At 38.3% G+C, this 24,245-nt stretch overlaps 3 protein-coding genes across 3 annotated transcripts; 2 read left to right on the plus strand and 1 right to left on the minus strand.

The window, feature by feature from the left end:
• Window positions 1-38: 38 nt before the first annotated feature.
• Window positions 39-1,355, minus strand: LOC141655724 (uncharacterized protein At5g01610-like). The gene is made up of 2 exons (XM_074462805.1): window positions 1,081-1,355; window positions 39-643 (listed from the first exon to the last, which is right to left on the minus strand). The coding sequence occupies exons 1-2, from the start codon at window positions 1,180-1,182 to the stop codon at window positions 209-211; spliced, it is 537 nt and encodes a 178-aa protein (XP_074318906.1). The 5' UTR covers window positions 1,183-1,355; the 3' UTR covers window positions 39-208.
• Window positions 1,356-2,632: 1,277 nt separating this feature from the next.
• LOC141601226 (putative pentatricopeptide repeat-containing protein At3g23330) lies at window positions 2,633-5,376 on the plus strand. Its single transcript, XM_074421492.1, has one exon. The coding sequence runs from the start codon at window positions 2,714-2,716 to the stop codon at window positions 4,892-4,894; it is 2,181 nt and encodes a 726-aa protein (XP_074277593.1). The 5' UTR covers window positions 2,633-2,713; the 3' UTR covers window positions 4,895-5,376.
• Window positions 5,377-17,382: 12,006 nt separating this feature from the next.
• LOC141601235 (eukaryotic translation initiation factor 5A) lies at window positions 17,383-20,415 on the plus strand. Its single transcript, XM_074421499.1, has 5 exons — window positions 17,383-17,657; window positions 18,610-18,732; window positions 18,824-18,880; window positions 19,864-19,938; window positions 20,068-20,415. Exons 1-5 carry the CDS (start codon window positions 17,535-17,537, stop codon window positions 20,173-20,175), a joined length of 486 nt encoding a protein of 161 aa, XP_074277600.1. The 5' UTR covers window positions 17,383-17,534; the 3' UTR covers window positions 20,176-20,415.
• Window positions 20,416-24,245: the final 3,830 nt, after the last annotated feature.

A 24,245-nucleotide genomic window follows, 5' to 3' on the forward strand; every position in this document is an offset into this window, starting at 1 on the left:
GGGTTTGATTCATGACTCTTATGAATGAAAAAACCAAATTGAGAATGGTCTATTCATTAACTTGCTTTCAGTATCCCGAAAGAAATTGTCTCGGTTGTTGAGAGGGATATTCTCAGTCAACAAAAGACAAAAATTATGATACATATTCTTGTCACATACACCAAGTAACCAAGTAAATCAAATTCCTAAAGAGCAAAGACATAAGAAATTAATATTCTTCGACTTTAATTGCATCACGTACCACTTCATAAGCATCTTTAGCTCTAGCTTTCTTAACACCAGCATTGAACCATACTTTATCTGACTTGTAACTTTCCACATGAATACTTGTGACTTTTACCCAAACTATAACTTTTGTCTTCATACCTTCTACTCCCATTAGTTTTCCTCTAGACAATGTTGCTTTAAATCGATTTGAGTATCGTACAATGCTCGAGTCCTTGAATGATAACTCGACCGGGGATGACATGTACACTATTAACTTTGAGTTTGATTCGTCGTACTCGTAGCATATGATGTTTTGTGGGAAGAGTCCTGCCGGAAGGTTGTTCTCCCGGAGAAGCTCCGGCAATGGTTTTTGACTTTTGCCTTTGAATTTGTTGATTACCCATTTTGCTTTATCTTCAATTGTACTTGAAAAAGACTACAAAAACGGGAAAAAAAAAGTTATTTTCTTAGAAGTTAAGCAGTCAAGCTAGTACTCTTTGATTTAAATGAAATGACAAATACTACAGTGTTAGAATATCTCCAGATCGCCATATGATTGTCGATCTTGACATATCCTAACATACATTTAGTTGATGAATTGTAGCGTTCTTACATAAATAACTATGGCGTATCTTACGATTATGGATCATCTGCCTTATTCTTATGTCTCATTACCCGATCTTATCTTCTAAGTTCTAATCGAGAGCATTCAATTAAAGTAATCTACACTATGTATGCGTAAGAAAGAAGAACAGTGAGTTACAAGTCGAGACATGAAAATGAGACAGATGACGCTTACTTGGAACTAGATTGAGAGAGAAATAAATCAAAAACAAAATTGATTAAAGAGAAAGATTAATAACAAAAACATACATTAAGATCTTCAGTAATGTTGAATAATTCTTCTTTTGCCTTCTTAGAGATCCACAAGCTCTTAACTTTCAAGCTTCCAACTTTTGTTAATGCTTTCTCCATTTTTTAATTTTTTTCTTCTTCTTCTTCAATTTGTTAATCTATGACTCTATAATACTTCCAAGTATTTATGAAGTTTATGAAACCTTAATTATTATTGTCACTAATAATTTCTTTTCTCACTCTCATTATTACAAGTAGCTAAATTGCAATGCAAGCTAACACTAGTTGTCTTTGTCTTTAGTTATAATGCTTCAATCACAAGTTTATAAGATGTGCCACCCACAACGATTATCGACTAGATGATATATACTCCAAACTATGACAACTCTTTTAATTATTATGACTTCATAATACAAACTTGATCATCACATGATCTGAATTTATTTAATTTGCACCGAAAATTATGAAATACTAAATTGTACAACATTACTCAATTTAGTGATATGATATGATATCCGTAATTATCGAAACGGTCCATTTTACAGTATTCTTATATGTAAAAGTGTAAAACGTCTTTTGTGATGCCGATGCATACAAGTGTAAATGAACAAATTGAGTCGGCTCACCAACCCTAAGAGTTGGCTCGAGCTTGAGCCGAGCTCATCCAAACTCGAGTCGATCTTGATCTTAGCAATGTTTGGACTAGAAGTTCATTTAGGCTCGTTTTTAGTATGAGCTCAGCAATGCAAATATTACTCTAACATATTTTAAAATTGGTATAATTATACAAAAGAAAACTAAAAACGAACCTAAATGAGCTTTCTTTGGTATGATTATATCAATTTTATTTTTCTTTGGTATAATTAAACCAATTTTAAATGGGATCTGTCTTATTACGTCCCATGTTTTACATGTTGGAGTAATATCTTCCTATATACTAAGAGAATAAAACTTCTCTAAAATTTCCCTCTAAAGTGCTGAAACTTATATATAAAAACAAATTAGATTTTCATTTACTAAATTAATTTTCCATTTAAAATAATCTTTTCATCATTAAACTTAAAAATATAATATTTTAACAAAAATAAAATAAAATTGGCATAAAACTATAATGTATACATATAAACTGTATCTCCTACAATTAACTTCATGATGAAAAATAATTTATTAAAATAATTTGAGGTAGTTAAAATATTTTCATAAAAAACACACTTCATGAAATTACTCAATTCTCTTAATTAATTTTAAGATTAATTATTTTTTTCTAAAAATTCATGAGATATAAATCTAAAATCTATAAATAATATAGTAAAAATTAAAAGGCATATATTTACCGCGCATTTACGCGATCAGATCTACATTAATTTACATTTTTTTTTTTTTAAAAAAAAAGGGAATACTTGCACTTCTATTTGAAAGGGAGTACATGAAACGACGTAATGAGAAATAAAGCTCAATTCAAGCTCCGAGCTGAGCCCGAGTTCGAGCTCAAAAATTTAGAGACGAACCCGAGCCCACCTGATCTCGAGCTCGATTCCAGCTTGTTTACAGACACCCGAGTAGGCGAGTACCCGACCTCATTGATGCATACCAGAAATGAGGCAAAATAGAACTTGAGCATATCATTCTCCCTCCAGATTGGAAAAACTCGATGACAAATCCACTGATGAACACAATCCTGAAAAACCCAGCATTGATCACCTCAAAATCTCAAGCAAAACAATTTCATGCCCAAATCATCAAACACAAAGGATTCAACCTTTTTAATCTCTCATCAATCCTTCTTCCAATTTACTCTAAACTCAATCTTTTACATGAAACTCTCAACATTTTCACCCTTTATCGTGATTCTTCATCACCTCCTCTTATTGCTTGGAAATTTATGATTAGATGTTATACTTCTTCTGGGTTTCATTCTGAATCTTTATCTTGTTTTAATCAATTTAGGGCTTCTGGGTTGTGCCCAGATCATAATGTATTGCCTTCTGTTATTAAGTCTTGTACTTTTTTGAAAAGTTTGAATCTTGGTGAATGTGTTCATGCGGTTGTTGTTAAAATTGGGCTTGATTTTGATATGTATACCGGGAATGCGCTTATGAATATGTATTTGAAATTGGAGAGTTTGAGGGAGGAGGTTCCGTGTCGTAAGGGGAATGCCCTTCAAGTGTTCGACGAAATGCCTCATCGAAAAATAAATTATGATGATGTTGGTTTTCGGCCGAGGAACGATTTTGATGAAATGGGTAGTTATAGAGTGAGACGAAGTAGTGTTCAGAAAATATTTGAGACTATGCCGTATAAGGATCTTGTTTCATGGAACACTGTGATAGCTGGAAATGCGCAAAATGGGATGTTTGGAGAAGCTTTGGGAATGTTAAGGGAGATGGGAAATGCTGGCTTAAAACCGGATGCTTTTAGTCTTTCGGGTGTACTCCCTATGTTTGCGGAACTTGTTGATGTTGGTAAGGGGAAGGAAATACATGGGTATGCTATTAGGACTCGACTTGATGGTCACTTGTTTGTTGGAAGTGGATTGATTGATATGTATGGAAAATGTAACCGGGTAGGGGATGCGTATAAAGTCTTTATTCGGTTACCACAATGTGATATTTTCTCATGGAATTCGATCATATCAGGATTTGTGAAGAATGGTCATTTTAATGATGGCCTAAGGTTGTTCAGGGAAATGGTAATGGCTAAAGTGAAGCCTGGTTGTGTTTCATTTTCGAGCATCATTCCAGCTTGTTCTCATCTAACAACGTTACGATTGGGAAAACAGCTACATGGGTATATTGTTAGGTGTGGATTTGAGGACAATGTATTAGTTGCTAGTTCATTAGTCGACATGTATGCAAAATGTGGCTACATCAAAATTGCCAAGTGTATCTTTAGTAATATGAAAGTGCACGATGTTGTGTCATGGACGGCCATGATCATGGGCTATGCTGTTAATGGGCATGCTCATGATGCCATTTTTTTGTTCAATCAAATGGAAAATGTGGGACTGAAACCCAACTCCATTGCTTTTATAGCAGTTTTAACTGCTTGTAGTCATGCTGGTTTGGTAGACGAAGCTTATGAGTACTTCAATAGCATGATCAATGATTATAGAATATCTCCGCAATTAGAGCATTACTCAGCATTAGCAGACCTTCTTGGCCGAGCTGGAAGATTGCAGGAAGCTTATGACTTTATCAGTAAGATGCCTACTCCTGTAGGACCTGTCTGGTTTACATTGCTGGCTGCTTGTAGAAAACACAAAGATGTTGAAATGGCAGAAAAAGTTGCACAAGAAGTGTTTCGAATGGAGCCTGAGAATGTTGGAGCGTATGTTTTGATGTGTAACATATATTCAGCCGCAAAGAGATGGAAAGAAGCTGCTGAAGTGAGAATTAGCATGAAGAATAAAGGAATTGTCAAATATCCAGCTTGTTCCTGGATCGAAGTGAAGAACAGTTTACATATGTTTGTGGCCGGAGATAAATCTCATCCATCTTATATATTGATAACGATGGCTTTAGAAAAGCTTCTAGAAGAGATGGAGAAAGAGGGATACGTTCCTGACACAAGCGAGGTGCTGCATGATGTCGATGAGGAGTACAAGAAGAGTCTGCTCCATACCCACAGTGAAAGATTAGCTATAGCATTTGGGATTATAAGTACTCCAGAAGGAACACCTATTTGTGTGACCAAGAATATACGTGTTTGTACCGATTGCCATACTGCTATGAAGTTAATGTCAAAGATTGTTCGCAGGGAAATCATAGTGAGGGATAATAGCCGGTTCCATCATTTCAAAGACGGGAAATGTTCTTGTGGAGATTATTGGTAGCATGAAAAATATTTTGACTGTAGTTTTACTTCAGTACTCCACATTGTTTGACGATGGAGTACATCCCATTAGCAACCATTGTGGAGTACAATACGGTTCCATCATTTCAAAGACGGGAAATGTTCTTCGTCGTTAAAGGGATGTAGTTTTAGGTCAGTCCGGCTACACAATATTTATTCATTACACATTTAATTAGATTGTAAGCCCCACAAAAGCTTTCTTAAACAACTAATATTATGCAGATCTATCTTATTTTCAATAATAGTCTCCCTTTTGGTGAGATCTGTTGTTCCGTCCCTTCTTTCGGGGTTTTTCCATTTTTTCGTGGGATTGTTATCAATATAATAAGTTTTAATCGACGGGGTGATTATCAGATTTGTTTCGTGGATGAATACATCAAGACGGCTACACTGTTTCCCTCCATCAAGAAGGATGCAAAGACATCGATTATTCATAGATTCAAGAAATTTATGATTTTGGAGCGGCGGCGTTATTCTGATATTTAGATAGTTATTTTGAATGTATTTTTTACGGTAGCAATCTTGATTTTCCTTTGTCTATTTGTTATCTTCATTGTAACCTACGCCTAGTTGATTATTAATGAGATGACAATTTCAAAAAAAAAAAAAAAAAATTGTTTATTTTTCTATTTTTTTGTTCCGTTATTTTTAATAATAAGGTTCCAAAGTTATATGTAAAAATGTTTGGCAAATCAGCGAGACATTTGATACGTGTGATACAAAGATATAATCATGGTAAAATATTTTTATAAAATATGACCAATATCTTATGTAATCACACAAGTTCGAGCCGCTCGCGAGCTTTTTGAGTCGAGTCAGCCTTTGCTTGGCTTGACTCGTTAAGCTTTCGAGCTGATCTCGATCCCGAGCCAAGCTCGCGCGAGCCGATATCGAGTTGCTCGCGAATTGTCTCGTCTCATTAACACCCCTATATACAATGACCGAATTAAAGTCGTTTCTCAGCATGACAACTTCTATAAGACCGTCATGCAACATGACATTTTACAAGGATTCCTAAATTTGGAATTTTCGATTTATGAGATAAACAGCTGTTGTAAAGGCGTGAGGCCAGTAAGTAGTTGGCATGGAGGCATGGGTAAGGAGAGCTAGACCAGTCTCGACAATATGACGGTGACGTCTTTCGGAGTACCCGTTGAGTTCGGGTGTGTGGGGCGGAGTGGTGAGGTGACCAATGCCGTGGGTAGCGAGAGAATGAGATAATTTTATATACTCACCGCCATTGTCGGAATAGAATTGTAAGATGGGACGTTGAAATTGTTTTTCAACTAGTGTGCGGAAGCGGATAAAAATTTGTGTAGAATCAGACTTGAGTTTCATGGGATAGAGCCAAATAAATTTAGTGAAGTGATCGACAAAAATAATATAATACTTGAACCCGTCATAGGACATAATAGGAGACGACCAAACATCCGAAAAAATCAAATCCAAAGGAGCAGTAGAACGAATTGTATTTTGATAAAAAGCTAACTTATGACTCTTGTGTGTATCACAAGAATTACAGTTATTGGTAAATGAAGACGGAATTGGTAAATTAAAGTGAGTGCGTAAAAACTTCAAAATTTGGATAGACGGATGGCCGAATTTGTGATGCTAATCCGAGGTTGAAGAGGCTTGACAGGCATGTAGACGAGGGACAGAAAGAAGGCATTCATAGACTCTATCCTTAAGCTGTCCGTGGAGAAGAGTGCGGCCTGAGGTTTTGTCCTTTATAAAACAAGAATTAGAGGTGAATTCACAGACGATATTATTGTCACGACAAAGTTTGGATATGGAAAGAATATTACGAGAGAGACGGGGCACACACAAGACATCATTGAAGTTTAAAATAGAGGAGGAATGCGAAAAAACGAACGAATCTATATGAGTAATGGGTAAAGAAGAACCATCAGCAATGACAATCTCGTCGCCACCATCATAGGGTGAGTGAAGAGCGAGAGTGTCGAGGTCCCGTGTGAGGTGGTGAGAGGCACCACTATCAAGAAGGTAGCCAGAGGAGGAGGGATTGACGGGTGGAGGACCAGTGGCAGCGGTGTGAGCTTGTGGGGTAGGGTGTGGTTGGCGGTTCAAGGTGCGAGTGGGTAATACTACGTTGGGGTAATCACGCTTGAATTTGAAGCAAAAGAACAAGACATGACCCTTTGCACCGCAGTATTGGCAAGAGCCTTTGAATGGGGGGTCTTGTTTGGGTTGGTTTGCGTCATTGGCAGGTGGATTAGCAGAGGTCGAGGGTCGTGAGTAGTGAGGGGTGGGTCGGGTGTTGTATGAGGCGGCATGAACAGTGGCAGGAAAGGGTGTCGGGTTGGTGTGATGGGAAGTGGTGAGTTCAAAATTGAGGAGTTTTTCATGAAGTGACTCGAAAGACATGGGTTCGTCACGAGCTTGAATGGCATCGATGACGGAGTGATAGATGGAATTGTCAAGACCACGAATGATTTTGGCAACAAGGTCTTCGTGGTCCATGGGTTTGCCAAGAACGGCTAATTTGTCAGCACAAGATTTTATGGCGTGCATATACTCGGTAGTGTTGGGGCTGGTGTCCTTTACAGTTAGTGCAAGGACTTACAAATCTCTAAAAGGATCAAAGGGCATACTTTTGGTATTATTATCAGTTGATCCACGTTTATCAATAACGGTTGGCTTGCTAGATAAGTTTGACGTTATTGTCATACAGATGGCGGTGATCAACTGGTCCCTAAAAGTCACACCTATAGGATACGTTTGAGAGATGTGACAAGTATGAGAATACAAACCATGTTGATGCCAAATTTGACTAACCGATTAGTCGGAGTTATTGACTAGTAATTAGTCAAAACGCGATGTTGAGATATTTTATTTAATACGGATTAAATAAAATGGGCTAAGGCGAATTAAGCAGTTAATTCGTAAATTAAATATAAACGATTATATTTAATTGATGTATATTGAATTAATTATACAATATCGTCTTTGTCGGACATGTATTAATATTTCAACTAAATCGTGTTATTAGTTGATGTTTTAATATCCGATAACCGATGACGATTTATAATAAAAACCGCGTCATATACATTTAGCAATTTGTCGAGCCGGACCACGAGTTAAAATTAGGAGGAAGTGAAAGCCCACTCCCTCCCCTTGGGCTCTCGGTTTGGCCGAACAAGACAAAAGGAGAGAGCCTCTCTCCTTTTGACCTAAGCAATTCATTTGTCTCAGAAATTAGGGTTTCGGAGCATTCTTCTCTGAAATTTCTAGATCTCACATCGAATAACCTCACAATAGCTCTCTCGATATTGCAAGTCAATTAGAGAGCATTTCTAGCACAAGGGCATAGTCTCAAACGGTCTTGGGTGCAACGATTAGGAGGAAATCTCTGTTGATTTCTGTTCTTTACGCCGCACATCAAAGGACCCGAGGTTGATTCTTAATCTTTATCGTTTTCTATTGTATTTCGTTTATGACCATAAATCGCATGTTATATTTACGTTATAATCCTTAACATTAAGGGAATTTTACGGATATTTCCCTACAAGTGGTATCAGAGCGAGGCCACGTAAATTTTCATTGTGATTTTTCATAAATCGATTTGAAACGATTTTGTTTTTGTCTTAAAACCGTGCGGCATCAGCCATATTCTCACGGCAGAATTTTTTTTTTGATTCGGCTGTTGCAATTTTGAAACCGTGACATGTTTTACACGGATGTTTTATCTTGTTTTCGTTTTGTTCTTTTGCATATTGTTATTTTATACGGAGATTATAGCAATATGTTAAGTTTTGTCAATTGTAGAATTGATTTCATGCGTTTTTGATCAAAATTGAAATTGGTTTTGTGTTGACAATCTGTTTTCACGAGAGTTTTAAAGTTTCAGCATGTTTTCCTCTCGATCGAGCCATTTCCTTGTCGATCGAGAGCTTTTCAGTGATGTTTTCATTCGATCGAGCACATGCTTTACTCGATCGACCTGCTTAAAACCCCACTTTGTTCGATCGAGTAGTCCTCGTACTCGATCGAAGCGATCTTGCTTGATAAAAGTCCTTGATCGACCACCAGTTTTGTCGATCGAGTTCTTTCTGTTTGGCATACCTCTCGATCGACTAGCAGTTCAGTCGATCGAGCCCTTTTGTTCCTCGATCGAGCACTTTTGTCCCTGGATCGAGGGATTTTGTTTTGGCAGCTTTGAATTTTACCTTTTTGTTTTAAATTCTCTTTTGGCCATAAATTGTACATCATACGGATGTTGTACACTCGCTTAATAGTGACACGGTTCACTCACGTACCATTTAGTTATTTTAAAACGATTTAAAATAACGGATTATCATGAATTAAAATTAAGATGATGAAGCGGTTTTGTCACATAATTTTAATTGTTAAACGGTGGTTTGGATTAATTTTAACATAATTACGGAATTATGTCACGAATAAATTTAATTTTTAGTTGATGCATTGTTTTTATCGTTATTGTTGAATGCCTTGAATGCTTTTAATTACGTATTTATTCATTTTTACAAACGGTTGTAACTTAGTGTGGCCTTAGTAGAACGTGTTACCGTAATGATGGAACACGGTCTTGGTTGTATTTTGAGATCTCGTATCTCCGTTTTGGATTTTTCACTTGTAATTACAGTTTTTTTTATTTAGAATGTAAATAGGTTTATATTTTGTAAATTTTAAATTGTAATTTTTGAGAAGACCATAAATGGAGATCGGATGCTCACTCCCGCTGCATGGATCAAGATGGAACATCAAGACAAGCTTCTCGGGTCCAACGGTGGATTCCAAAGTTGTTTCATGTTCTTTTATTAGGATAGGCCACACTAGGATTTTTATTTTACGTATTGCATTTTTCCATTTATTTTTCGTAACGATAATATGCATCATATTCCGCCTAAAAACCAAACCACCTATTTATTGCATGAAAACTGACTCATATAGAGGTCACGCGTTAGTTTTCTATGACATTCATATGTCACACGATTTAAGCCATCATCTAAATTAATTCATTCACGCAGTTGCTAGTTTTTTGTTCACTTAAAATGAATTTAAACTAAGTTGATGGGATCTTCCTCGTATAAACCAAAATTGAGAATAGTCTTTATAGGTCAAATTCCAATGAGTCCCTTCTTCGTCGGTAGGCATAATATGACCCCTTCTACGTCGGGTAAGTTGGAACCGATTGACCTATTTTATCTCAACACTATGGTCACTCGTACGATCCTGTGATTATGGTGGACTATAGATAGGATTTACGGAAATCTATCGACCAAGAGTTCTTACGGAAGAATTAGCTAAACAGTTGGCTTATCAATTTACAGAAATTGAGTCTTGGAATCACTTGTATCATTCTTGAGGGAGATCAATTATGCAAGTGCGAGAGTCTACACGTTAAAATGAATTTTTAAATAGACTTAAATCACCTCGATGAGTTGCTTATTTCGTTTTGTTTTTCTTTCTTTTTCGATGTAGAACACGAATATTTAAACTGCTAATAACGAAATGGCTGGTCCTACTAACGACCCAATGCCAAGTGCCACATTGGACCGTGAGTCCCGGCTTCGGATCTTCATGAATCGGATGAATCGGTCTACTCGATCAAGAATGATGGATCAAACTTCGCGGACGGGAGGCGGCATTACGGAATGCTTTGCCGCTGCCGACGGAAGCTCAAATATCTAATAGAGCCCATCCCGCCAAACCCAGGTCCCACGGCTAGAGCTAATGAGATCGCCAAGTTTAACGATTTCTGTATGGAAGCGGGTGCGATTAAAAACGTACTCATTTTTGCAATGGAATTCAATTTGCAGAAACGCTTCATAGCCCATGGTGCAAACAAGATTTTCACCACGCTCACTAAGGAATTCTCGAAAGCACCGAGAATCGTGACCTATGAGCATACCACTCGCTTCTTTGATGCGAGACTCCGAAAAGGCCAACCAATTAGCCCACACATTCTCAGCATGATTGAGAATGTCGAGAAGCTGGAGACGCTTGATTGTAAAATCAGCGAGAACATTGTGATTGACCGCATGCTTCATTCACTCCACGATGGTTTTGCGCTCTTTAGAGCGAATTACTATATGAATGATTTGAAGAAAAGTCCCCATGAACTGCACTCCTTTCTCGTACAGACCGAGAAGGACATGAAGTTCAGTGGGAGCATGAAACAGGATGTTCTCGTTGTGTCAAACAAGGGCAAGGGTAAGGGCAAAGCTAAAGCAGACCTAGCAGTAGGTAAGGCGAAGTTCAAGAAGTCGGGTTCAGGTAAGAGTGGTCCTGGTGAGTCGAGCAACTCATCAGGCGCGACAAAGAGCAAGGATGGTAACATGGAGTGTCACCATTGCCACAAGACTGGGCATTGGAGGCGTACATGTCCCGTATACCATGAGGACATAAAAGCAGGTCGCGTTAAACCTGTTGGTATGTTTTCTTCCTCTTCTACTTTTATTCATATGATTGAGATTAACCACACACGTTACGGAACTTGGGTACTAGATACTGGTTGTGGTTCTCATCTGTGTAATCATGTGCAGGGGCTCCGAAACATCGAACCCCTCGTAAAGGGTGAGGTGGACCTGCGTGTCGGGAATGGAGCACGAGTGGCTGCCGTCTCGAGGGGAACATATGTGATCCAGCTTCCTAGCGGATTTGAGTTATCTTTATATAACTGCTATTATGTACCCAGTCTTTCGAAAAACATTATTTCAGTTTCTGCACTTGACAAACTTGGTTTTTCATTTGTAATAGAGAATAATTCATGCATTTTCTCATTACACAATATGATTTATGGCAACGCAGTCTCCATGAACGGAATTTATGTTTTAGATCAGACCACCGAAATATTACACGTAATGAATAAAAAGTTAAAGGTTGGTGACAAAGATCAAACGTATCTATGGCACTGCCGTATGGGACACATTAATGAGAAACGCGTAAAACAGCTCATCCAAAATGGAGCTATCTCGGCCTTTGATTTTCAATCATTTGGCACGTGTGAATCATGTCTCATTGGTAAGATGACTCGTATTTCCTTCAAAGGTGTTGGAATGCGCGCTGCTGACCTATTAGGACTCATACATACGGATGTATGTAGGCCTATGTCAATCACCGCACGAGAAGGCTATAGGTATTTCATCACTTTCACGGACGATTTAAGTAGATATGGCTATGTCTACTTAATGAAGCACAAAAGTGAATCCTTTGAGAAATTCAAAGAATACCAGAATAGGGTACAAAACCTACTGGGTAGAAAGATTAAAACACTACGTTCAGATCGTGGTGGCGAGTATCTTTCTCACGAGTTTGATCAACACCTTAAAGACTGTGGGATTGCCTTACAGTTAACTCCACCTGGAACACCTCAGTTGAATGGTGTGTCCGAACGGAGAAATCGAACTCTACTTGATATGGTTCGATCCATGATGAGTCACACGATATTACCTGATTCATTATGGGGTTATGCTCTTACACCGCTCTAATACTTAACCGAAGTCCGTCTAAAGCTGTTGACAAGACTCCATATGAACTATGGAAGGGAACGGTCCCTAACTTGTCCTTTATACGGGTTTGGGGCTGCGAGGCTTATGTCAAGTGGAGACACGAGGATAAGCTCGGCCCGCGATCGGTTAAGACATACTTTATAGGTTATCCTAAAGGAACGCTTGATCATTACTTTTATTCGCCAACCGAACAACGTGTTTTTGTTGCGGCTAGTGCGACATTCTTAGAGGAGGAATTTCTCGAGAATGAAAAGAGTGATAGAACCTTCGACCTGTCGGAGATTCCAGAACCAAATACCGAGCAACCATTGGAGGAACCAATTCCTTCAATCCCGGCTGCGGTAAATATTCCTGAGGAACCTAGGAGGTCGGGTAGAGTCTCTATTCCTCCGGACAGATACATTGGTATGGTCGAGGAACATGACATAGATGACATTCTACTCTTAACGAGTAGTGAACCCGCAACCTATAAAGGTGCCATGACCAGTTCTGACTCAAAGCTATGGCTTGAGGCCATGCAATCCGAGATGGACTCTATGTATGAGAACAACGTATGGGATCTTGTTGACTTACCTGCTAAGGTTCGTCCCCTTCAATGCGAATGGCTTTACAAGATAAAGCATTCTGTGGAAGGTCAACAAGATATCTATAAAGCACGACTAGTTGCTAAAGGTTTCACCCAAGTGCCAGGTTTGCACTACGATGAAATTTTTGCACCCGTAGTCATGTTGCGTTCCATTCGGATTATCTTAGCGATTGCCGCTTTTCATGACTATGAAATTTGGCAGATGGATGTGAAAACCGCCTTCTTAAACGGTTATTTGGAGGAAGAGTTGTACATGGTACAACCCGAAGGGTTCATCGATCCAGAACATCCTAAGAAAGTATGCAAGCTTAAGCGTTCCATTTATGGACTTAAGCAAGCATCTCGGAGTTGGAATCATCGCTTCGACCAAGTGATTAAAGAAAATGGATTTACTCGATCGGTCGAGGAACCATGTCTTTATATCAAGTCGAGTGGGAGCAAGATTGTCTTCCTAATATTGTATGTCGATGACATACTCCTGATTGGGAATGACATACCTCTCTTAACTTCGGTGAAAGTATGGTTGAAGAACCATTTCCAGATGAAAGATCTGGGTGAGGCACAAAGAATTTTGGGCATCCGTATCTATCGAGATAGATCACGACGGATATTATCTCTCAGTCAGGAGTCTTACATAGACAAAATCCTAGAGAGATTCAGCATGACTAACTCCAAGAAGGGGTTTCTTCCTATGGCTCCGGGGTGCATTTGAGCAAGTCTCGGGCACCGAGACACCGAAGAGAAAGAGCGCATGACACGGATTCCTTATGCCTCGGCTATAGGATCAATCATGTATGCCATGATATGCACACGTCCGGACGTGGCATATGCATTGAGTATGACAAGTCGATTCCAACAAAGATCCAGGTGAATCACATTGGTGGCTGTCAAAAAAAACATTCTTAAGTACCTACGGAGGACTAAAGATTGGGCATTGACTTATGGAGGCCCTCAAAAGCTATGCGCAACCGGTTCCGCAGATGCTAGCTTTCAAACGGATCGAGATGACTCGAAATCTCGATCCGGATTCGTTTTTACTCTTAATAATGGCGCTGCGATCGTGGAAGAGTTCCAAACAAACAGTTATAGCAGATTCTACGACTGAGTCCGAGTACTATGCCGCGTCTGAAGCTACAAAGGAAGCGATATGGATGCGTCAATTCTTACATGGACTATCCGTAGTGCCTAGTTCGAATGACCCGATAACCATCTATTGCGACAATAGTGGTGCCATCTTCCAAGCTAAGGAGCCAAAGTCTAGCAACAAGTCTAGACATGTACAACGGAAAGCTCATCTAATCCGAGATTACGTGGAGCAAAAGGAAGTAGTGATAGAAAAGATTGCTACAGATGATAACATAGCAGATCCTCTCACTAAACCATTACGACAAGATAAGCATGAAGGACACGTTAATTCCATGGGAATTAAACGTGTTCCTAAGTTGTAGTACTCTTTTATGGATTAGATTCATTCTCTTTTGTACTCTATACAACATCATCGTTTTGATATATATATTTTGTTTTTCATGTGGAATTGTACGACAATTTTGAACACCACAAAGTGAACTGAACAAACATTATATTTCTAGTCCTTAATTGCCCACATGAGCTGATAACTCTGGCAATTATTTTGTGACGTTGGTTGATGGTGGGTTCAACAAGCCATAAGTCAAACGGTTGACTGACCAATCACAGAGGCGAGTTATACGGATATCTCGTAGGACACAATTGTGACATCGACGTGGAGTCCTAAATGTTTTATAACATTCGGTGCCCGGTCGTGGATAGGACTTCCATGGTGATCCTAAGAGTCGATTCTTTTGACTATCGACTGTCTCTTGAGACTAAGGCAGATTTTGGGTGACTTTGGTTTCTTTCTCACGGTCATCCGTAACAGAGGGCCAAGTAGATTTTTTCTGGGTCATTTCATGCTGTGCTTAGATCGGAAGGAGTCGAGTTGAAGGAAATATTCAGCCTTTATCAGGTACTCGGTATTTCTCAGGGCCACTCGAGGAGCTGTAAATGAAATGCATGGCCATGCTCGGATACGGATTCGTTTTATCAGTTAAGTTACCCTCTAGTCGGGGAAACCACTCTTGATCCAGATTGATTGTAAAATACGACCTTTGCGGATCCGGATCTGCAAATTGTTTTACATTGAGTGGGAGAAATTTTAAATGAATATGAGAATCGGTTATCGCACATACACTTGTACGGACAAGTGGGAGTTTGTTGGAGCTGTATCCTCCAGTTAGTGCGGATAACGTCATTGCACATACACTTGTACGGACAAGTGGGAGCTTGTTGGGCTGGTGTCCTTTACAGTTAGTGCAAGGACTTACAAATCTCTAAAAGGATCAAAGGGCATACTTTTGGTATTATTATCAGTTGATCCACGTTTATCAATAACGGTTGGCTTGCTAGATAAGTTTGACGTTATTGTCATACAGATGGCGGTGATCAACTGGTCCCTAAAAGTCACACCTATAGGATACGTTTGAGAGATGTGACAAAGTATGAGAATACAATCATGTTGATGCCAAATTTGAACCGATTAGTCGGAGTTATTGACTAGTAATTAGTCAAAACGCGATGTTGAGATATTTTATTTAATACGGATTAAATAAAATGGGCTAAGACGAATTAAGCGATTAATTCGTAAATTAAATATAAACGATTATATTTAATTGATGTATATTGAATTAATTATACAATATCGTCTTTGTCGGACATGTATTAATATTTCAACTAAATCGTGTTATTAGTTGATGTTTTAATATCCGATAACCGATGACGATTTATAATAAAAACCGCGTCATATACATTTAGCAATTTGTCGAGCCGGACCACGAGTTAAAATTAGGAGGAAGTGAAAGCCCACTCCCTCCCCTTGGGCTCTCGGTTTGGCCGAACAAGACAAAAGGAGAGAGCCTCTCTCCTTTTGACCTAAGCAATTCATTTGTCTCAGAAATTAGGGTTTCGGAGCATTCTTCTCTGAAATTTCTAGATCTCACATCGAATAACCTCACAATAGCTCTCTCGATATTGCAAGTCAATTAGAGAGCATTTCTAGCACAAGGGCATAGTCTCAAACGGTCTTGGGTGCAACGATTAGGAGGAAATCTCTGTTGATTTACTTTCTTTTTACGCCGCACATCAAAGGACCCGAGGTTGATTCTTAATCTTTATCGTTTTCTATTGTATTTCGTTTATGACCATAAATCGCATGTTATATTTACGTTATAATCCTTAACATTAAGGGAATTTTACGGATATTTCCCTACAGGTAGTGCTTTGAGTTGTTTTTCGAATGGAATTGAGCCGGTCTTTTATTTGGAGGATGTGGGCTCGAGATGGATTGGCATAGGTAGAGGCAATGGTGGTCCAAACATCACGTGTAGTGGGTGCGCGCATGACGAGGGAGTGAATTGTAGGGTCAAGGGTACCAAGTAGAGCACATTTGAGAAGGTGATCTTGGCGTTTCCAGGTTGTGTAAGCGGGGTTGGGGATGGTTTTGGCTTTTGTGGTGTCGGTGGGGTCGGGAATGGTGGCCGAGGGACATAAGTGGGTTCCATCAAGGAATTTTAGAAGATCGTAACCGAATAGAAGTGACTCGATTTGATCGTGCCACGACATGTAGGTTGAAGGTGTGAGTTTGTCAACCATAGAGAGGTTGACAAGAAGAAGAGGAACGAGAGGTTCATTAGGGTTGGGTAGGGTGGCAGCGGAGGTGGCCATGGGTGTAAGGATTAGGGTTTTGAGGCTTTAGGATCGTAGTATTCTGATACCATGTAAAGAATAGGATGAAAGTAATATTTGCATTGATGAATTATATGAATACAATAGATGGGTATTTATACAATTAGAGGAACTTGACGAGCAAGGTAACAATCCTAGAATTACTATAATTACAAAGATACGGTAAATATAAAATATTCACAAAAGATTACGTAGGATCTTTAACAATGTAATCACATAAGTTCGAGCCGCTCGCGAGCTTTTTGAGTTGAGCCAGCCTTTACTTGGCTTGACTCGTTAAGCTTTCGAGCCGATCTCGATCCCGAGCCAAGCTCGCACGAGCCGATATCGATTTGCTCGCGAATTGTCTCGTCTCATTAACACCCCTATATACAATGACCGACTTAAAGTCGTTTCTCAGCACGACAACTTCTATAAGACCGTCACGCAACATGACATTTTACAAGGATTCCTAAATTTGGAATTTTCGATTCCATAACTCGAGTACGCGATAAATATTTTCAAAACCGAACCTTTTAACATCATCGAACAACCACATAATAATCAAAATTCAAAGTAGAATAAACTTAAACTTTTGAAATAGATGAACAATAGCCCCAACAAAAAGAAAATGCTTTTTCTAGTGGACCTAGTGTTGAAACCAAAAACCCTAGATTAACAATTTCCGCAGCCCAACAACACTTGTCACTATAAAACCTTCCAAAATCCCCAATTTTCCTCGTCACTTATTTCTTCACCTTCTGGAAAAATCAAATCAATTTAATTAAGAGAGAAATAAGAAAATGTCGGACGACGATCATCACTTCGAATCATCGGCCGACGCCGGAGCATCCAAGACTTATCCTCAACAAGCTGGTACTATCCGCAAAAATGGTCACATCGTCATCAAAAATCGCCCTTGCAAGGTTTATTTTCGTCTATTTTGTTTCCATTTTGTTTGATTTTGATTGAATTTTTGTGGGTTTTGTTTGTTTAGTTGTTCTTATAGTAAATCTTAGTTGCCCAGATCTGTTAATTGTGGTTTTATTTGGGTTGATTGTGTTTTGATAAATTAGGGTTTTATTTGTGGTGTATTATTTGATCGTTTTGTTGTTGTTATTCGTCTGTGTGATTGATTTAGTTGGTTTTATTTTGGGTTAAGGTTGTTATTTGAGATAATACGATAGCTCGCCAAATTGGTTGCACTTCTTTCTATCGTAAATAACAGTTCTTGCAGTTTTCATGTTGGGTCATTCAGAAATAACCTTGCTGTATTGATGACTCGTGGGTAAGGCTGGGTACATCGGACCCCTAACCCCAATATTTTGCGGGAGACATTTAGGCACCTTTGTAACGTTGCTTAACGTAGTTTTGGTTGCGTATAACTTGGTTGGTTGACCTGATGGTATTTTTGAGAAGAAATAGTAGATAACCTTTGGAATGTTTGTTTCGTAAATGAGTCTGGTTTCGATTTTGGTTGTATTTTGAGACTAGTGGGGTTTGATTATATGGAGGATAGTTTTGGTTGGTCGTGTTTTGTGCGATACTTGTTTCAATTTGCTCTGGTTTGTATCGATTCATGGTATTGTACTAGAAGGGGTAAATTATACGGCGTACAACTTTGGTTAGCAAATGTGCGGTATTATTGGATTGGTATATGGAATTGTGGTTGGAGATTTAACTGTAACCACATACTAATGTAAGAATGTGTGGTCGGTGTAGAGAATTGTTTTTGGGTTTTTGCATTTTGGCACTGAGAAAGAATTAGAGATGGCTTTGTTTCTGTTTATTTTTCTGGTTACTGATTATTAGTGTGCTCATTGAGTTACAGTAATTGATTCTATGTTCACTGAATTGTTTGTATTGTGTTTCATGCAGGTGGTCGAGGTTTCCACCTCTAAGACTGGCAAGCATGGTCATGCTAAATGTCACTTTGTTGCTCTTGACATCTTCACTGGGAAGAAGCTGGAAGATATTGTGCCTTCATCTCACAATTGTGATGTACGGAGCCTTTCATGTCTTCCTATTGTTGTTTACATGATGCGAATCTCAAGGTATCTCTTGAATGTTAACGATTTTTCTGTGTATGCAGGTTCCTCATGTCAACCGTGTCGACTACCAGCTGCTTGACATTACTGAAGATGGCTTTGTAAGTGATCTCCCGGCTCCAAGCTACTGTTTATTTATATTGAAGCTATTGCTTATCATCCTGTAGTCTATAATTTGTTCCTTTACAAAACGTTAAATAGCTTCACAAATTCTCCGGTAAGATTCCCAAAAGAAGACAGTTGAAATGAGAGGGACCCATAAGAGAACTATGGGGGATGTTGGAATGTTAAATGGGTTGACCTCCCACTATGTACCGTCAAACCCGTCCTGCAAAATACTAAGTGACATATGTTTAAAATCATTAAACTTCCACTCATCAGTAGTCATTTATTTTTCACTCCCTTTGCAAACAATGTAAATATTGTAAGCAAAAAGCATGAATCAAGTTCATAGCAGCAACCAATCACCAAATCACCATCGTATTGGTTTTATCTAAGATTCTTACACGCTTAATAAGCTGATTATTATTTATGTACCAATATTAATTTAATTAGTCTAATGCAATTTCCAATGCAATTTATGTACCAATATTATTTATGTACCAATATTCCCAATGGAGCCAAAGATTCATTACTCTTTTGTTCTGGATTATGATGGAATAAAGCAAAATGGCTCACTAAAGTGGCTACGCTTCTTTCTCTTGTGAAGTAGTGGTCCTTCGATGCAATTCTCGGCGCAATTTTCATCTTGGGTCATTCGGAAACAGCCTCTTTGTGTTGCTAACACAAAGGTAAGGTTGCGTACATCCGACCCCCTTACCCCGCAATTTGCGGGAGCCATTGAGGCACTGGGGTAATGTTGTTGTTGTTGTAGTCTAATGCAATTAGGAATATAGGCTCTTTCATTCCCAATCAAGTCTTGTATAATTCTCAACATAATAATCAAATTTTCAAGTTTCACTTCATTTTCTCTTGTTAATATTATGTGAGTAGTTTGACTCTTTAGTCAAGTGGAGGTTTTATGCACATGCATTTGCTTAAGCAATAGTTGACATGTGCTAAATTCCTTAATCTACTAATGCAGGTGAGCTTGTTGACTGACAGTGGTGACACCAAGGATGATCTCAAGGTTCCTTCTGATGACGCCCTTGCTAAGCAGGTGGATGGTTCACTCACCTTATTAACATTTAAATTATTTCTTTGGAACTGTTTGATTTATTGATGTTTAACTTTGGTTGTTAGTTATCGTTTGTTTATCTAATACTACAAGTTTGTTCATTGTGATCAGATGAAGGAGGGGTTTGAAGCAGGGAAGGACCAGATTCTGTCAGTGATGTGTGCAATGGGAGAAGAGCAGATTTGTGCTGTCAAGGAAGTCGTCGGTGGCGCCAAGTAATCTCGTTATTATCTCGATGTCGTGGTGCAATTGAAGCATAGTAGTCTAGTCTGTCATTATTGGTATATCCTACTGAAAAAAATTGATCTTAAGACCATGTGGTGAGTTGAAGTTCCTAGCTTGAAATCTCTTGCCTAATTACATGTACTACCGATTCTAGGGATTAAATGGTTTGGTTTGATGTTTGTTGTGACTACATTGCAATGTGTTCTGTTTGGCAATAATAGTTGGGGTTTTCAAGTTCTTGTGCATGTTTGGGTATATTATTAGGTGTTTTGTTGGAGTCTTGGAGATGGATTTGTTTATCCCTGAACATAAATTTCTAAGCGATGGCCGATGGGGGATTTACATGGTGGTTTATATGTTTTCAAAGGCTGTCGATTTCCAATTACGTTGAGTTACGAAAATCTGAATTTGAGATGCAATTTGTTTATGAAAAGTATTCATTTTCTTTGGGGGTGAAACTGGTATTCTGTTATGGTTTTTTGGTTTTGTTTTAAAATTTAGAGTAATGGTTGTCACAGAAAGCTAGCGACTCAAGTATGTGACCTAGCTGTGTCGGGACTTGGGCCAGCTCACACCAGGTCAGACCAAGAAACTCACCAACTCAGTCCTTAACTGGACTTTCTCGTGGATAGGGATGGGCTGGTGGCGGGCTGTTACAAAATTTTGTATTCTATTGTGCAAAATTTTGATTTTGATAATAGAGACTGTTAACCTCAAAACTCAAAACTCTTGTGACCACAAACATCCAACACCAACTCACACAACTACTACTCACACTAGTCACACCGCCATTTCTCACTCATGGTCGACTCTTGCGCCATTGACACCTCTCAGGTCATTGTTCTCTCTCATAGCCCATCAGAACCCCCGACCCCCAACCCAACCACCACGTTTACCAATAGAATCACTCCCTATCTGGCTACTTACGAAACCTCCTTCCCAATGAAGGTTCAAGTGAGAAAGTCATGAGAAACCATAGTAGCATAAGGTTCTAATTACATTCCCTTAAAAACTTGTTTGATTCATTTTAATAATAAGCATGAAGGAATGGAGTTGGAATCCAAGGGAAAGAGGTGGGTATGGATTCCAAGGTGTTGGAGTGGAGTTAGAATTCATTGGGTATCTAACTCCATTCCAAAGTAATTAAGTAATCAACCAAACACCCCCTTAATTGTCGGAATAGATTCACGAGATTGATTGCTCTATTCCGTACAAAATGGGATGTGGTGAATTTGAGTCTACGGTTACTATGGTTTTTGTATCCTTTTGTTTACAATTAACTTCGTACGAGGCTTTGTGTGTTCAGATTTAAGGATGTGATTTAATCATTGTTTGTTTTTTCACAAATACTTGGAATGTGTTTTGGGCCCATTTTACTACGCTAAATATAGGTTTAATATCACCCATTTGTATAAAATTCGCCCTAAAAACTCGATTAAAAGCCCCTGAATTTAAGATCTTTCCCAAATCCTTGCCTACTTTTGATCTCCAGTTGCTCTCTTTGAAGTTGGCATATTCATCGTAAGATTAAAATGAGTCAAATAAAACCTGACTTGGGTAGGTGGAACAAGCTGTTGGCTAGCTCATAGGCATTTATTTTTTATTTTTTATTTTTTTTGGCAGCAGAAAAGAAAGGTTCCTTACGCAGTACCTACCCGACTCCCGGAGTCGGAATTTAGTAATACATTATTAGGATACGAAATTAAACTACAGACGGGGTTGTTTTCTCGAAAAAGCTTCTTTGTGGGACGATCAGGGCTGACTAAATGAGCGAACATTTCTTTACTCTTCTTTATCAACGGAGCGACGTAGAAATTTATGGGAGAGAGATTTACTTTTTGAGAAAGTAGATAAACTTTGTCTTGAAGATTCATCCCCTTGGCTTTGATTCTTCTTGGGAGTGGCGATTCTCCACTTCTCGTGCACATGATGAGTAGAGGGGTACCTGCAAAGCATAGGAATAAAAGGGGCGCCTGATGGCTTCTTAGACGAGAGAATCTTACACATCTTAGGACGAGCTGAAAAGATGAAAGGCAAAGAGGCAGGAACGCTTGGATCATTAATACCACCCCTAGTGTTATCTTGGGGATATGAGTACTAGGAGAAGAAAAATTGTCACATATTGAAGTCGCGCTTGAAGTCACAGCCTCGGTAGATGACGCGCATAAGTCTATCTTTCTTACTCGTTTTAAGTTTAAGATGAATATCATTTGTTTAATCAAAATTTATTATTGCTTCCAAATGAAAAATTAATGTGGCATCAGCAGTACTGCAGTATCATCACTCATGAAGTTAGGAGTACTATTTTTATTTACAGAAAAAACACCAAATGCTGTCACATTAGCGGAACATGACCTCATTCTATAGATAACAATGTGACCATTTTTCTATAAAATGTAAATATATTCTGATTCTGATAAATTGTTACCATTAAGTTTATCTCACTTTTATTACTAAATTGTCACTTTTTACACAAATTCTTGTTTGTGACGGCACATATCCGTCACTCTTGAGTGACGGATACCATTTTACCTCACAAAGTACCCACTTTTTCTCTCTCTGCAACATTATTCATGTGGTTCCCTTTCTCCACTAACCCATTTTGTTACCATTTTAACTCACAAAATATCCGCCACAAACGGTAACCCGTCACAAGAGAGACCAATTGCACTTTCTATTAAACTCATAATATATCGTTACAAGATCATCTCATCATCAAAAGATTTAAGTAAAAGGTAACAAGAATTTGGTAAGTGGTCATTTCATCAGAAAAAGGGTTTAGGACATGTCAACAAAAGCCTACAAAATTCCAATACCTTTTTAATTTAAACTAATCATGCGTGTGCTTGCCGCAAGGCGTGGAGTGGTTTAAACTTTAAACCCATTAATAAAGGGAGTGATGAATTGATGATAATACACAAATCTAAAGATAATTCTACCTTCATTTCAGTAAAATCATCACACTAATTTCATCTATGGTAAACCAAATGGGTTTGGTGTAGTGGTTGTTCACTTCATCCCTTAACCATGAGGTCAGGGGTTCGATCCATGCCCATGGGAATGGATCACACTCTTTGGCCAGTCGTTTACCTCTTCGTGAGAGCACCCGCGACGAGGGGAATATACACTGTTGTCGACGGTGGACACCCCGGTTTACACCAAAAAAAAAAATTGTTTTAATTGTTAAAAGTATTACTTCTATTAAGGAGAACATTTAGTCTGAATATGTCCTAATCCTATCGACATTATTAAGGAAAACGCGAAATTGTTTATCATTGGAAGAAGATGAAATACTGAAATATTTAAAAAGGCTCATTAAGATGAATATAGTAACAGCATATTGACATTATATATATTTTCAAGTTATCACGTATACTCAGAAGTTTATCTAATACGCATCAAAGAAAGGGTTGTAGGTTTCATTGTCATACCTAAAAAACATTACATTGTTTGAAGTTTAGACGTCCAAATTTGTCAATCCTTTATGTAGTCTGGTCCAGAGCACTAACTACACAAATTAGTTAATACTAGTTTTAAACCCGTGCAAATTGCACGGGTTTGCTATTTCAAATTCGTTTTATAAAAGAAGTAAAAATAAAAATAAAAATAAAAATCATATTTGATGTGTTAATTTTTGATACGTATTAGACATAGTTTTTTTCTATTAAAAACAATAACAAATGTTCAAAAACTCGCATGATTAAATACTGCTTTATATACTTATAAGAAAATTGTATTGTAAATTTTGTTCACCCCTAGTCCCTACCATTTATGAGCTTGTGACTTGTGAGTTGTGACGATGTACGTCTTGGGTTATACTCCGTATAGACCGTATACTATAATCCAAACATGGTCCAATTTATTGTACATTATCATCCAATAATAATCATTATAGTATTATATTTGGGCTGGGCCATTTACTTCAGATATATAGTGTAAGATTCTCGAATAACTACTCTGCAATAATCAGCTAGTTTTCTTAGGATAAAGGTATTCGTCTTAATATTAAAACGGGTTAAATACCACCCCCATATGTCCATTAAGATAAATATTTTGCTATTCCC

This window comes from Silene latifolia, chromosome 1 (assembly GCF_048544455.1).
Source record: "Silene latifolia isolate original U9 population chromosome 1, ASM4854445v1, whole genome shotgun sequence".
Classification (NCBI taxonomy): Eukaryota; Viridiplantae; Streptophyta; class Magnoliopsida; order Caryophyllales; family Caryophyllaceae; genus Silene; species Silene latifolia.